Here is a 14,131-nt window from a genome sequence, read left to right on the forward strand (position 1 = left end):
TTATGTCAGATTTTTTTAGATGAAAGGCAAGCTGGAAGGGGAGGGCAGGAGTGGACCCTGGAGACATGAACTGAAGGCTGCCATGTTTGTAAGTATTTTCTAGACAGGAATACTGGTGATATTTATTTATATAGCAAGTTTCAAAATGTGGACTACAGGAGAAACCTAATGCCACTCTTCTTTTTTTTTTCCCCACTGACAAAGGGGTCTGTTCTTTTTTTTCTAGCTGCTGTAGGTTAGATGCAAAAAAGAACATTCATTACTGCACTGAATATTGGAGTGCCTATGTGAATTCTGCCTGCAGGAATGGAAATGTAAACCAAAGCCTAGCCTGGAGCTACTGCATACCTGGGGTGGTGGGAATACATCACTTGTCATTCCCAGTGGTTACTATTTGAAAGATTATTTCTCCACACTTTTTGGCAGTGTCTTAAGATAATAGATGCAAATTTGGATTTTAAGGATAGTAAAAACTTGTCATCCTTTAGATAAATTTCTTAAACCAATGGCAGAAAGTACCCCTTTTGCTGTGTTTACATGGTAAGTCGCTTACATGGTAAATGTCAGAGATTAAATTATTATAGTGTGGGCAAAAGAACTGTCTTACCAGTACAAAATTAGTGAGACAATATTGGTGCATGGGAGGGAGTAATGGAATGGGAATGAGAATGGTACATATTGGGTCAGGAGGAAGACAATAACAATTTGATGGCTCTGATTGTTTTGTAGCTGTATTTTCAGCGAATTGAAAGGATGCCCAGAATAGTAATAGTGAATCAATGTTGAAAATTATTCTTATTGTAAATATAAAGAGCAAGTGAAGAAGGAGCACTGCTGTGAAACCAGATTATTTTTTTTGTGTGGATCTTATTTTTAACATTTTTTGGTTTAGAAAGGGAACTATCAAGAGATGAACACTGAAGGCATTTAACTTGTATTATGACACTAAATTTTCAAGACAGGAAAAGTCGGATGGTGCAATGGGAAATTTTAGCAAAAGGGGTAAGAAGCATAAATAGCTCTTTGTTTTTCAAACTTTTGTAGTCTTTTTGTGTTCTAGTACAAATGTAAGAGTCTATGCACTCTTGTTTGTGTATCAACAGGAGATATGTAGCAGAAATACATATGCCTAGTGCAGAATAATACTGCATTCCTCTTCCTATGTTTTGTGTTTTGGCAAATATCCATCCATCCATCCATCTTAGGATACTTGCTAATTTCAAAACTGACATGTGTTTCATAATATTCATGTGTTTATCCAATTTACCTCCAAGTAATTGAGGCAGATAGTCAGTTGCAGATATTTACAGTTTGCATTTCATAGAACTAAACAAAGCTGCTGTACGTATGTGATTATATTATAAACAACAAAGAAGGTAGTTTTTTGCATATTTGCAGTGCCTAATTATAGAATAGAGTACTCTTACTTAGTGTGTCACTACATTGGAAAATTTGCTGGCTTTTCCACAGTTACAATAATATTTATTCTGTTTGTTTTGAGATGCCTCAGCCTGAGGTGGGCATGGAGATGGTAAGTTCAAGCTATAGTCTACCACCTTATAGTTTTGACAAAAGGAAAAAGTTAATTACACCAATAGGAGCAGTTGAATCTTTAGGGATTTGGAAAGCTTTTCTGTTTTTGTTTTTGTGATCTAGAGTATGAGAATGAAAAGATAAGGACATTTCATCCTTAAACAAAATAATTGGTATTAAGCATTTGTTCTATTTAGAAAGGTCTTTGCTATTGGAGGTATTTTGATAAGAGGAGCAACACTCAGTAATGAATAGTGACTGAACTGCCAGTGCTAAAACTGCACTAGGATATGCCACTAAGACTGCATCTGCAGCTGAAAGATGCTAAACAATAACTCTGAACAGAATGCTTGTGAGATTTTTCTGAAGTCTTTAATAAGCTTTCCTTTAAATCAAGAAAGGTCAAATTTTGTTCACTTGTTTTTTCACTGAAATTAAGGAAACTGTTTCAAGGGTAAGATAATATGATCCATTCATACCTTACAAAAAAGTTTTTAAAGATTCTCATACTCATTTTTTGTTACGTTTATTTTGCTGAGACTAAAGGACAGATAAACTAGCTTCTCCTTCCAAACTGACTTAAATCGGTGGAAATCTCTACACTAATTTCTACACTGTGGTTCAGCTGTGATGCTGATGTTTAGAAAAGCTTGCTGCAGGAATTTGTATAATCATCACTTATTTGCTCATACGTTAATAATCGCCTTGAAAGGTCCTGTCTGTTCAGAGAGAACTGCCTTATCCAGTCCCAATCAGTATGTACATATTTAAAGGAGATGATGGTACTTCCAGGAGCTCAGAAGCTGAATGTTGATGCAGAGATGTACTGTAGCCAGAAGTGTGGGAGATGACAGAAGCTCTTTCTTTCCCTCCTCTGTCCCCCAGTTAGAGTACTTCTGTTGTCACCCTTTGACTTGTGTGATCCTGTGTGTTTTGGGGTGGGTGTGACTGAACAAATATGGGCTTGATTCTTTTTGTTTCCAGCTGAAGCTAGAGAACCTGTTTTTTTGCCTTTCTTCCCTTAATGAAGCAGGATCCATACAGCTCCCTGTTGCTTTATTGGCTTGCATTAGCAGCTGATATGAAAAGGGATTATAGTTGCTGAAAGGAATTGACAGTCATAGAGAGAGGTGCTAAGAAAACCACAAAATCCCAAAAACATTAGCCGACATCTTACTGCTGAACTGGAAGCATTTGCAGTAAATGTACTTTAAATGTCTTTGAGGATTAAAAAAAAGGCAAAAAAAAAAAAGCCTAACAGCATAGTGAGAATGTATTTACAGCAAACATTTCTTGGCCTGGTTCCTCAGCTGTCATGGTTATGACTGTGCAGTTACTGCTGGGAGAGTGTTTTCTTTGCTCTGCTTCTAGTAGTCTCATCTCTCACACATATTACACAGGTATGCATGTGTCTACTCTCCTTTGCATAAAACAAATGCAAAACATGCAACTGTTTTCCTGGGTTTGTTGATGAGACAGGAAGAAATGGCCGAGAGCTCATACTATCTCAAAATGGCTGAGCTGGGGTTAGATTTTTAAAAGTTTTTCCCTCAAGGTTTTAAGGGAAAGTGGTTTAAGGTTTCTCTGCAGCAAAGCTCAGAACTTTGTGCCTAAATGACATCCAGCACCATTCTTGCAAAGAGGCAATGATTTAATCACTAATTGAAATGTTTGTTGAACAGGAGTGGTGGTGGTAGAAGAGCGAGGGAAAGAGAGACACTGCTTGTTTTATTTTCTAAATGAAATTCCATTATTTATATAAACATTTTCAAAAAAATAGGAGACACCTCATTCTACTCTTCTTTCTCTGTTCTCCTCCAATAATAAGAGGGTTTATTCTTTGTTTCTATTCTTTGTTTCTTTGCTGTAGGTTAGATGCAAAAAGGGATGTAGGTATGGCTGTGCCTAAGAGGCTGGTACCCTGCCTGCAGGAATATGAAAACTTAAACCAAAGCTTAGCCTGCAGTCACTGCCTACCTGGAGTGGTGGGAACACATCACTTACCACTCTGTGGTACTGAGATACTTTGCCCACCTGGAGGTACCTTCAGACTCTTTGGCAGTGCTGTAGCAGGATAGGTGCTATATCTTGGAGTGCTGAAGTTTAGAGCTTGGTGTGGAGTAAGTGCAAATTAATGGTGTAAGTCAGTGGGAGTAAGTTTACCAAGTGGAACGAAGTGGTGCTGAAGGTGTTGAACGAGAGGGCTATAAGGAAACGCCTGTGGGCTCACTTTCTGTCTCTGTCCTGGATTTCAGCACCTTAATGCAACCTTGTTGGACAGCTGTGTGAAGATTTAAAGCCAAAACTGAACATCTTCTGTTATGTGCAAAGTTCCTTCTTTCAGCTGAACTTCATGGGCTTATTCTCTGTTCATAATAACAGCTTTAGAAGCCTGGAGGTGAGAGGTACAATTTTGGTTATGTTAGCATTTAAGGATGTATTACCTGCTACCTTGGAGAGTGCCCTGCAATCGCATGCAGCAGTCATAACCCTCTTCACTACTAGTCAGAGATGCAAGATTCCTAAGGGCAGGACTAGATGTGTGAAGAGGGGAGCATGAATAAATCTGTGCAGGAAATTCAGTTCACCTGAAGCTTTAGCTTTCTAGGGAATAACTTATCTGCCAGCCTTATATAGGATCATGGTGGCTTCTGTGGCTTTTGCCTTTTTGCTTACATAGTTTTATCCAGCTAGACCCCACCTGCCTGGGAAGTGAAAACTGACATCTTGCCCTTTATAGGTAGGTTCTCTAATATGTCTAATTGTGATATTAAGCAGTTGATATTATAACAGCAGGACCACAGGTTTTATGGTTTTGTTTTTGGTTTGATTCTTCTGTTTTTTAATGGCTACATGTACTCTGCTTTATGTTCAGTGTTGCCAGTGGCAGGTGCATTTAGAGACTGCTACATTTGGCTTATAAGATGTTCTCCTTTCCCACAAATATGTGTATAATTAATGGATTCCAGATTGGCTTCAGTTTGAAATTTTATGCTCAATGGAGATTTTCTATTTCCTTTCCTGAGCAGTCAAGGTGTTTGGGAGAATGTGTAGGTGGAGCCCACCAAAGCTGCTGTTTGAGCATGCTTTTTTCCTATTTTTCAGCTGTTCTTTTTCATCTTTTTGATCAAAATAAAAGTGGAACCTCGCTACCTTGGAATATTGATTGAACTTCAACATACTGTTTAGCATTACACATCAATTTTACTTACTTAATAACGATGAATGTAACTATAAACAGATTTTAAAAATTATTATTTATTTAATATGTCAAACTGATTTCACAGAGTTGTTTCTTTTCTTTTTAATGATCTGTCTGTTGGAAGCTGACAGATTGATCCTTCGCTCAAACCATCCTCCCATATCTCTTTTGCTCCCAGAAAATAACTGCAGATATCCAAGAATAGCAGCAGGTTTTGTACCAGTATTCTTTGTAGAAAGTGATTATTTCTCACTTCCCAAGTGATTGACACAAACGTAAAGTAATTGTGCTTAAGGTACCAGAGATTAGTGTCATGGGGCTTTTTTCCCTCTCCCCCTCCCTAACAAAGGAAAAACCTGCTTTTCTGTACTATTCATGCAACTGTAGATGTTTCACTTCTTACTGTGTTACGCTCCATCAATAGTATCCTTTAGAAGAAAGATTATATTCTCCTAGCAGAATGCTGCCTTTGGAGTCCAGCTCTTCCTATGCAACTAAAGTGGGCACCCATTTAAAATTGTTCTTTTACTAGATTTTTTGTTCTGTATAAAAAACGATTAAATAAGAACAGGAGCTAAAGAAAAAGGTAGGAAGTGAATAAAAATAGGAAGACTCTGTAGCTTGGCACTAATCTCTGGATGTCCCTGAGACTCATGGTATCAGCACCTTCAGCAAATTATTTTAATTAGGTTTAGAATACAGGTAACACTTATTGTTGCAGTTTGATAACTGAAGACACTAGTGAATGCAAAAGCTTTGGTCTGTAGGCATAGCAATTATTTTGGAAAGTTACAATTTCACACTTTAATAGATTATCTGTGGTCTAATTCATAGTAAAGGCTCTTATTACTTCAGGAATATGACATTCAGCACATCTTTAAATTGTGTCTATGGTATCTGTGTGACTGCAAAATGTATATAGTTTTAAAATTTATTTGTTTTCGGTTTTACATCTTGTCTATGTCATTAATGCTTTTTCTGTGTTCTGCTGCTTGTCAGGACAATGTGTGTGCAGTTTGTCTTGCACCTTTCTGACTGAAAGGCATTTTTTTTTTTCAGAGAACATATACCAACTTCAGAGTCACAGTCCCATGGTCATGAATCTTCTCTGTTCACCCTCATGCATAGTCTTGCTTACATTCTTTTCTTACACTCTTTCATCTTCTCAGTCTTCCTGTAGAGTTGAAAGGTTCTATATTTTGTGCAGCCTTGTTGTTACTTCTTGTTGGAAGTATTGATTTTTGTGCTTTGAGGTAATTCAAGCAGAATCTCCAACACTGGCTTCATTTGCAAGTGGTAGTTTTTTTGAATTCAGTGACTGCTGAAGATATACTTGTAAATTTAAGTACAGAAATTTTGGAGGGCAAATTTTAATCCACATTTGTAAAAAACAGGTTGTTTAGAAAAAATAAAATGAGCATTTTATTATTTAAAATTGATGTTTCAACTCAAGACTAGTTACTTTAAAACCTGATGACTTCTCGCCAGGCAGAAAATTAAGTTTTATATTGAGATTTACTGTCTTCTGGCCTCTGTTCAGTGGTCTACATCTAATTGATTCTATTTTAGTTTTTATGTTGCACTATTTATGGTAATACTGGAGGGTTTTCTACAGCAGCATTTTAAGTTACTTGAGTAACACCTATCATGTTACTTTCTTCAGTAATCCTTTTTCAGAAGGCCTTAGACTGGCCTCTGTAGAAGTTCCCTTTTCTGTACAAGAAAAGCATTGTACATTGTGGTTGAGAAACAGAATTTTCTGACATTTTTAATCTAATGATTTTTAGTTTAAGTGCCAATTTAAAATCATTGTTTCAGTGATGGTCATTAAATGATAACCTACAGTAGTCTGTTGGTACCTCAGTAAGGAATTTAAAATATTTTTTTCTTATGCCAGAAAATGAACCAAAACTTAAGAAGAAAATTCTGTTTATTTCTCAAGCAACTTAAGGAAGTTAAATAACGTATGAAGCAATTTAGGAACATGGCTTTCCATTGTATAGTTTAAGTCTTCAGTAAATTTTATATCAGCTTTTGACATCATTATGAAGGTATATAAACATATGGAGAGTGAGCTTATTAGCTTCTCTCTTTTAATATTTGTTGCCAATACTTATAATATTTCCTTCTGTTGTTTTTGGGAAAATCTGATTCAGACAGCTTATATAAATTTTATGGGCTTAAGTTGGGTCCTGATAATACTGCCTTAAAAATGTGTTATTTGGCTTTGGGTTTGGTAGCTAAACAATGATTTTGCCTTTGTGTATTAGTAAGGAGAACTCAAAGATAATTTGTGGTTTAGATGATGCTTTTAACATAGCTGTATCAACCTGGTGATTAGTTTAATTAGAAGATGCTAACCCAGTTTCTTCTGATTTGTTTACCTTTACCTAACTTTTGTGCTTCGTTTCATTGCAAAAAGACATAGGAATAGATACTTGCTTATTCCCTATTTCTTTTCCTGTTGTCATTATTCAGCAGCTGAACTACAGGCAGTTCTGTATTATAGAACCTGGGAAAATAACCCCATGGTGTATTTCTGAAGAAAGGTTTCTGCAAATTACTTATAGCAGACTGTGGTTCAAGGGTAGAGAGAGCAGCAGAGCAGTGATCAGTCTCAAGACTGCATAATAGAAGTTTGCTTTCCAAGCTGTCATCTTTAGAGAACAGACTCTGGGAAATGGGAATCACAGCTCACAAAAGCTCTTTGTAGTAACAGCTTGAACCTAGAGGAAGAGCCTTTTATATGTAGTAATGATGAGACAGTCTTCATGAGAATTATTCCTTGTCAGTCACCCCCAGAGATTATCATCCCAGGCTCTTGTGGGCTTTCCAGACTGCCCAGCTGGCTTCCATCTTCCCTTCAAGCTGATATGATGTTGACTGGGCTTCCTGAAGATGCTTGGTGTTGAGTGCCTTCCTGTCTCCTGGAACACCACACAGAGAATAACCTCTTTATTGTAGTGTCCTGGCAGGTATTTAGTTTTGTTGGTTATACAAATGAAGGTGACAGAAAGCTTCAGGTTGCTGTGTTTGTCTTCAGTTCTTAACATTATTAAAAGCCAACAGGGAGGAAGAGGAGGAGGCCAGTTTCTATTTCAGTTGTTGAATAGAGCAGCACTCTGGCATTCTTTGTAGAGACTTGTTTCTAAAAGTTACTCTTAACCTATATAGTGAAAGATTAGGAGAATTTCCATCTCCTTGTGGATGTCATTGTAGCAAACTGTTCTTATGGTTCACCTCAGTTTCTCTCTGAACTTGGCACAGCAGACTGCTCATAAATGCCTTAGAGGGAATTTGAACAGTTGCAGTGCATCTGTTTTTCCTGGTGTTACATTGCAAGGCTTTGAGATTGGTTGAGCATCAGAGGACAAGTCACAGGGGCAGTTGTGTTCAGAAAGTGTTGAGTTGTGTTAAGCACTGTGGCATATCCTGTTGTGATGCTACCAAAGAGAAAGTTTCTGTAGGGACAAAAAATCTTCTGGATTATGTCTGGGGAATGTCTCCTTTCTTTATCAAATACTTCTGAAAGTACATTCAAAAATTAGATTAAAGTGCCATGTTTCATTATGCTGTTCCTAAATTATCTGTTTGCTTACACTGTGAAACTATTTACTTGTTCCTAATGTTTGTGTGTGTGTGTCTAAGCAGCAGTTTGTAAGTAATTTTTCAAGGAATTATTTTATCATATTATCATTTTACCATATTATTTTCAAGGAATTGTTTTATTTTAACTCATAAGTACATGTGAATAGGTATATAAATCTTCATTTAGGAACACAATTTCTTACCTTTACTTTGTTCAGCTGTTTGCATGTATTAAGTCATTAGCATACAGACAAAAGTAGTTGGGAGAGGAAGATGGATCTGGCAGGAATAGAATTTAACTGCCTGCAATGTAGCTCTTGCTGTTCTTCTGAGACTTAAGTTTGGCTGGCTGCTGCCAAGTCTGCACCTGCATAATGTTTGATTGTAACTCTGCGTGTATTCCTCTTAATAAGAACAAATAAATAATATCTTCTCTTATTTACCAAACAACCAAACATGAGGATTACTTCAAAGTCATAAGTGGCAATCCCTCTTCTGTTCTAATGCATCATTTCTGCCTGATGCACAGAGGATGCTCAGGCTTCATTCCTCAGCAGAAATGTCATCTATATCTCTGTGTTCTACCTTGGGTTTAACTTGCTATTTAGAACCCCTACTCAAAATGCATATCTGGTATTTTGATTATGGATTGTCACATAAACAGAATGATTGATTAAAGTGATTTACATAGAAGTGTTCGTGGGGTTTCTGAGCAAGGGAAAATATACAGAAGCACATGGCACTTAATTACTTTGCTTAACAATAAATGTCAAGTTAAACCTTTTTAAAAAAAGATGAATGCTGTGCTTAAGGAAAACGCAATTACATTTCTATGCCTTGAAATGTTTTACACACTGTATACATTAGAGGGGCAAAGGCATTAACACCTCTGTACATGCAAAGGTGCTGACAGATTTCAGATGCTACAAGGCAGGCTTTTGTAGCCCTGTCTGCCTATTGCTTGCAAAGGGAACTCGTTTGCTGTAATGTGCTGTTAATCTGAGCTCATTTTCCTGTGTGAAACCACATTTGCATACACACAGCCTTCTTGGAAGTCATTGAGAACATGAGGGGAGTGGTCCAGATTTGGTAAATTATTGCATATAAATAGGATTTGCATTCCAATGAGTGTTTTATGTCACAGCCTGATTATGTGGTCCATTTTAATAATGTTGAATTAATGGAAAAAGTAGATTTCAAAAAGCCACTCCTGATTTTATGTTCTAGTTCTAAATCTAATTTAAAATGTCTTTCCCCTCTTTCTTTCTACTATGCTGCAGTTTAGTAACAGACCTGGAATTTCTTCTTCTGTTAAAAAAAGTGTACACTTCTGTAACAAATTGTCCAAATTTTAATTCAAATTCAATAATGTGTTTAATAAAAGATTTTCATACTGCTGTATTCCTGTGGGAGGGTGATGGTGGAACAACTGAATGACAGCCAATCCTTGCAGAATAAAAGCAAATAAAAGGTAGTCCACAGTGAGAAATGGGGACATACGTGCAGCATTTCTCAGCCCAAGTCTGAGTAAATCTATATGTCTAGACACTACTGCTCACTACTAGGCAAATAGACTAGCTCAGGTCTTTCCAGAAATTTTGCCTATTATCATTTTGGTGCAGCTCTCCCTTCTTGCCCCGAATTACAAATGAAAAAGAGGAAAATGAAATTTTGAGGATAATTACTTGACTGCATTCAAAATGAAAAACAAGGTTAGTTTTGATTGGGGGTGGTTTTCCAATCTAGTTTGCCACCTGACTTTCACCAGTTCAGCACCACCAGCAGTGGCATGGCTCAGAGAGGTTTGGGGAGGGTAGTTCTTACATATTCAATACTTAGGGACCTCAGCATCTTTACTGTGGGTTTTTTTTCGGAATTTGTGGGGCAAAATCCTGTCTTCCTCCTACTCTACACAGTGGCAAGGTGTCCTTTCCACTCCTGCTGGAATGGTGTAGCTTCTCTGTTTTTCTGAGCTCAAATTTGTAACTATTAAAACAGAGTACACTTAATTTGATAGGCAGCTCATTTCTTTTCCAATCCATGAATTTGAAGAAAATACATGAAATAAAATGTTTACACTGCCATAAATTAAATGAAGCATTATAATTTAATTGCACTATGTGTTAACAGAGTATTTTTCCTGTTGCCTAGCAATGAGATATACCATGAGATTCACCATTTTATTAACTTCAGTTTTCAAAGGCTTATAACTTTAAAAAATCATTTGTAGGACAATCCAGTAAGTGTATGTTGGATATTATGGGATCCCTTATTAAGGAAGTTGGAAGCAGAAAGCTCTGGTGCCTTTTGACTTCTGTACCCTTTCTCCCCTACTACAATGTGGGGTAAATTTTGAAAGTAAGTTCTTGAGCAAAACTTTGTGTATCCCCACAAGTCTGAATGTCTAGGAAAGGCTTTGAGCTGCTGGTGTTTGCTGTCACCTCCAGTGTTGTTGCACAACTGTAATGCTTGGTATTGGATGGGCACATGGAACTTGATGAAGAGATGAGTGCTTGAAGAGGTTGGAGGAGGAGCAAAACATTTGGTAAGACTGAAAAGAAAACCTCTAGGTCAAGCCCAGAAAGTCACTTTTTTCACAGGAGAAGCTAGCTTAAAGTTAGGGCCTGCAAGTATATGCAAAACCAGACAGCTTTTAGCTTGAGGAGAAAATATTTTTCATTGTAGTTAGCTCTGATAAGGGTGGGATTTAGATTGTTTTGTATTACTCCAGAAGGCACTGCTGTACCTAAAAGGACTTGAACGTGAGCTCCTGGACAAAATGGCTGAAAATTACTAAATATTCAAGGTTTTTTTCCAAGAATATATCCAAGAACCAAGTGCTTTTGGCAAACAAAGTTATTAGAAGCTGTGTTAGAATGATAGTAGTGCTTTGCCATTCATAGATGTGTTTCCAGACTGCATCTTGCTGCAAGGTAGAAAGCTAAAAACCAATTTATGGATTGTATTTTGTAGAAGCAATTAAGGAAGGAGAATATGAATACTGAAATTTTATTATATGTTGTATATACATATGGACTGAACAAAAGATGCCAGAATCAGGCTGCATGAATATGTGTGTGCGGGGAGGTATTTTGAATTAATCCATTAATCCTTTTTAAAACTAAAACTGCCTATACCTACCTAGCATTTCAAAATGGTTCTGATTATTATGAAAGATCTGTTTTTTGCATATTGAGATTTATGCATATTACTTACAGAAGGTCTGTGTATTTATATGCAAATACTCAAGGAATATGGCTTTATTAATGTTGTAAACTACTACATCTATATAATTTCAAATTTTCACCTTTATAATGGTTGATTTTTAATTAAGAAACATAGAAATCTGAAGTTTATGCCTTCATGTGAGCAAGGTACATTTTACTGGACAAGGAGGTTTTTATCGGCACTGGCATTTATCTGGTGAATAACTAAACAAAATTAGTTAAGAAAACCAAAATGAAAACCAGCCTTTTTTTTTTTTTTTCCAGATAAAACAGCTTCTCTACCCATGACTGTTTCAGTATGTGTATTTTTGCACATATATGTAGTTTTTCTTTGGGGTTATGTGGTCTCAATATGATTATGAATGGTAATTGATTCTAGAAGTCTGCTAGATGTATGCCATTTTTTGACAAAATGTAGATATTATAAATGACATAGATCAATACTAAATGTGAAAAAATGCAGCATTTGTTGTGCTTAACAGAAGTGGCATTTCCTATTTAGCTAGACTGTCTTAGGCATGGTTTAGTGTTCCCATAGCCTTTATGTAGAAAATATGAGAAGGGAGGTGTGTCTGAGAGTCCCTAATTTAGACACCTAAAGTTAAAATTCTCAGCGAACCTTTTCCATCCCTGTTCTCTCACAAGTGCTCTGAAGTATTCCTTTTTCCTTAGTCTGCCTTAAAAAATTCAGTTTCTCACTGGAGTGCTTAATGGTTAGTGATCTGGATTTCACATAGGATGTGCTTACCTAGAATATCATCATCCATACAAGAACTGAATGAAAATGAATGAGTGTTGCCCTGACAGGGTCTAATATTCCATGCAATAACTAGGGGACTGGCAAAGTGTGGATTATTTTTTGCTGTTAAAATAACACTTGAGGAAATGTGTAAAATACAATGCTCTAGTTTGGCATTTTCCTGTTTTAAAGCAGCTCATACAGTTGTATCTTGTATATGTTTTATGAATCAGAAACATAGCATATAACTCCATTATATCTGTCTGGAAACGTTTATCTAGAGAACTCCATTTTATATACTACTCTATATATATACTATATATATATACGCACATTATATCCTTCATTTCATAGAGTAGCCTTAGGATAATTTCTGTTCTCAGTATGAGAACATTTCTCTTGCTGCACCATGCTATAGGGAGAGTTTTTTGGCTCTCCTGGAAAACCTGTCCTAGTAAAAAAATGTAAGTAATCACAGCATTCTCATAATGGAGTCTAGTACCTTTAATAGGTGCTCTCATTTGATATCTAGCAGCAATTAAACTTTTTAAATTTTGGAATGCTAAGAATGTTGTCACTCTGTATAATTATAGTGGTGATTTTAATTTAAAAAATTTGGAGTGTTCTGCTTCTTTATTTTTCTTTTCTCCCAACACCTATTTATCATAGGAAAAAAAATCCAGTACTGATAGCTCTACTTTCATAACAACAAAACAGGAAAAAAAAAAGGCTGAATATGTATGTAGTAAATAAACGATGTAGTTTCAACAAGTGATAAGAAGGAAGGAAAGTAGTCTTAAATTAATGGAAATAACTCCTAAGTGGTATTTGTTGCACAAACCCCTTGTTTTTAGCCTGAGTTTCACCTGACATTTGCTTCTAACCCATGATTAAGCAGCTTAAAGTAAACATATTAAGTTATAGCTAACTTTTTTTTGGCAAATAATTAAATAATAATTATGCCAATGAAGTTAATGATAAAGTTGCAGTTGTAGTTTTGAGTGATCAGCAAAATCAGGAAAATAATGTCTTGATCCCGTGCTGAAAGTGTGACTAAGAGGGTATCTCATTATTATTTTTCTAGAGGTCTTTGGTTCAGTTATTTCCATTACAAGAAACAAGGACTTCACTAAAACACAAAGTCCCCTAAATAAAAACACTTAAATCTCCACATATGTTTATATTGTTGTCTTCTAGGTTGACTGGGGCCAACTGGACTATTTAGTGATTGACATGCCACCTGGGACTGGAGACGTACAGCTGTCAGTATCACAGAATATTCCAATTGCAGGTATGTATATTGCTTGACTGTTTCGGAGATTTTCAGTAGCTTTAGAAAAATTTTATTTTAAAACACCAGTCAGAAATTACTTTTATTTTCCTTTCCAGCATACTGAGGAATTGTTTTATCAGTTGTGTGGTGTTGGAAACATTATCAAGATTTTTAACATGTTGACATTAGTTATGTTACTTTCTTTTACGCTAAGTTTTGAAAAGATGGAGAAGTCAGCTGTAACTCTTGAAGGAAAGACAGCCTTGCCAAAACCTGCTAAGTTTTGTAGTAGAAAATTTCCTTCTCTGTACGTACTACATGGTAAAGATAATGAAATAAGAGTCATTCATACCCATTTTCTTAGATACAGTACTAGTAGGTTGCTTGTGTCAGTAGCAAAGTGGGAAGGTCTCTAACTGCCAGAGTTTTAAACAAAGAGGTGAAACGTGACTGTAGCACAGAAGTTTTTGGAAAGGTAGAATTTCATTGAATAATGTACATAAGGGGAGTAAAATTATACAGTTAGAGTTGTGGCTTTATTAGGAGCTTTTTAAAGTACGGTGGCTGTT

At 36.2% G+C, this 14,131-nt stretch overlaps 1 protein-coding gene across 9 annotated transcripts in view; it reads left to right on the forward strand.

Annotated features, from left to right (window-relative positions):
• NUBPL (NUBP iron-sulfur cluster assembly factor, mitochondrial) overlaps positions 1 to 14,131 on the forward strand; it is a 183,547-nt gene that overhangs the window by 36,864 nt on the left and 132,552 nt on the right. For all 9 annotated transcript variants that reach the window (XR_014955677.1, XM_085580470.1, XM_085580471.1 and 6 more), the window contains exon 7: positions 13,487 to 13,580. Coding sequence is in view for 8 of the 9 variants with exons in the window: in XM_085580470.1 (XP_085436596.1) it covers positions 13,487 to 13,580 (94 nt within the window). In the remaining variant the exon portion in view is untranslated. The remainder of the gene's footprint in view (positions 1 to 13,486; positions 13,581 to 14,131) is intronic.

The sequence above is a fragment of the Lonchura striata genome, chromosome 5, assembly GCF_050655825.1.
Source record: "Lonchura striata isolate lonStrDom1 chromosome 5, ASM5065582v1, whole genome shotgun sequence".
In the NCBI taxonomy this organism is placed as follows: Eukaryota; Metazoa; Chordata; class Aves; order Passeriformes; family Estrildidae; genus Lonchura; species Lonchura striata.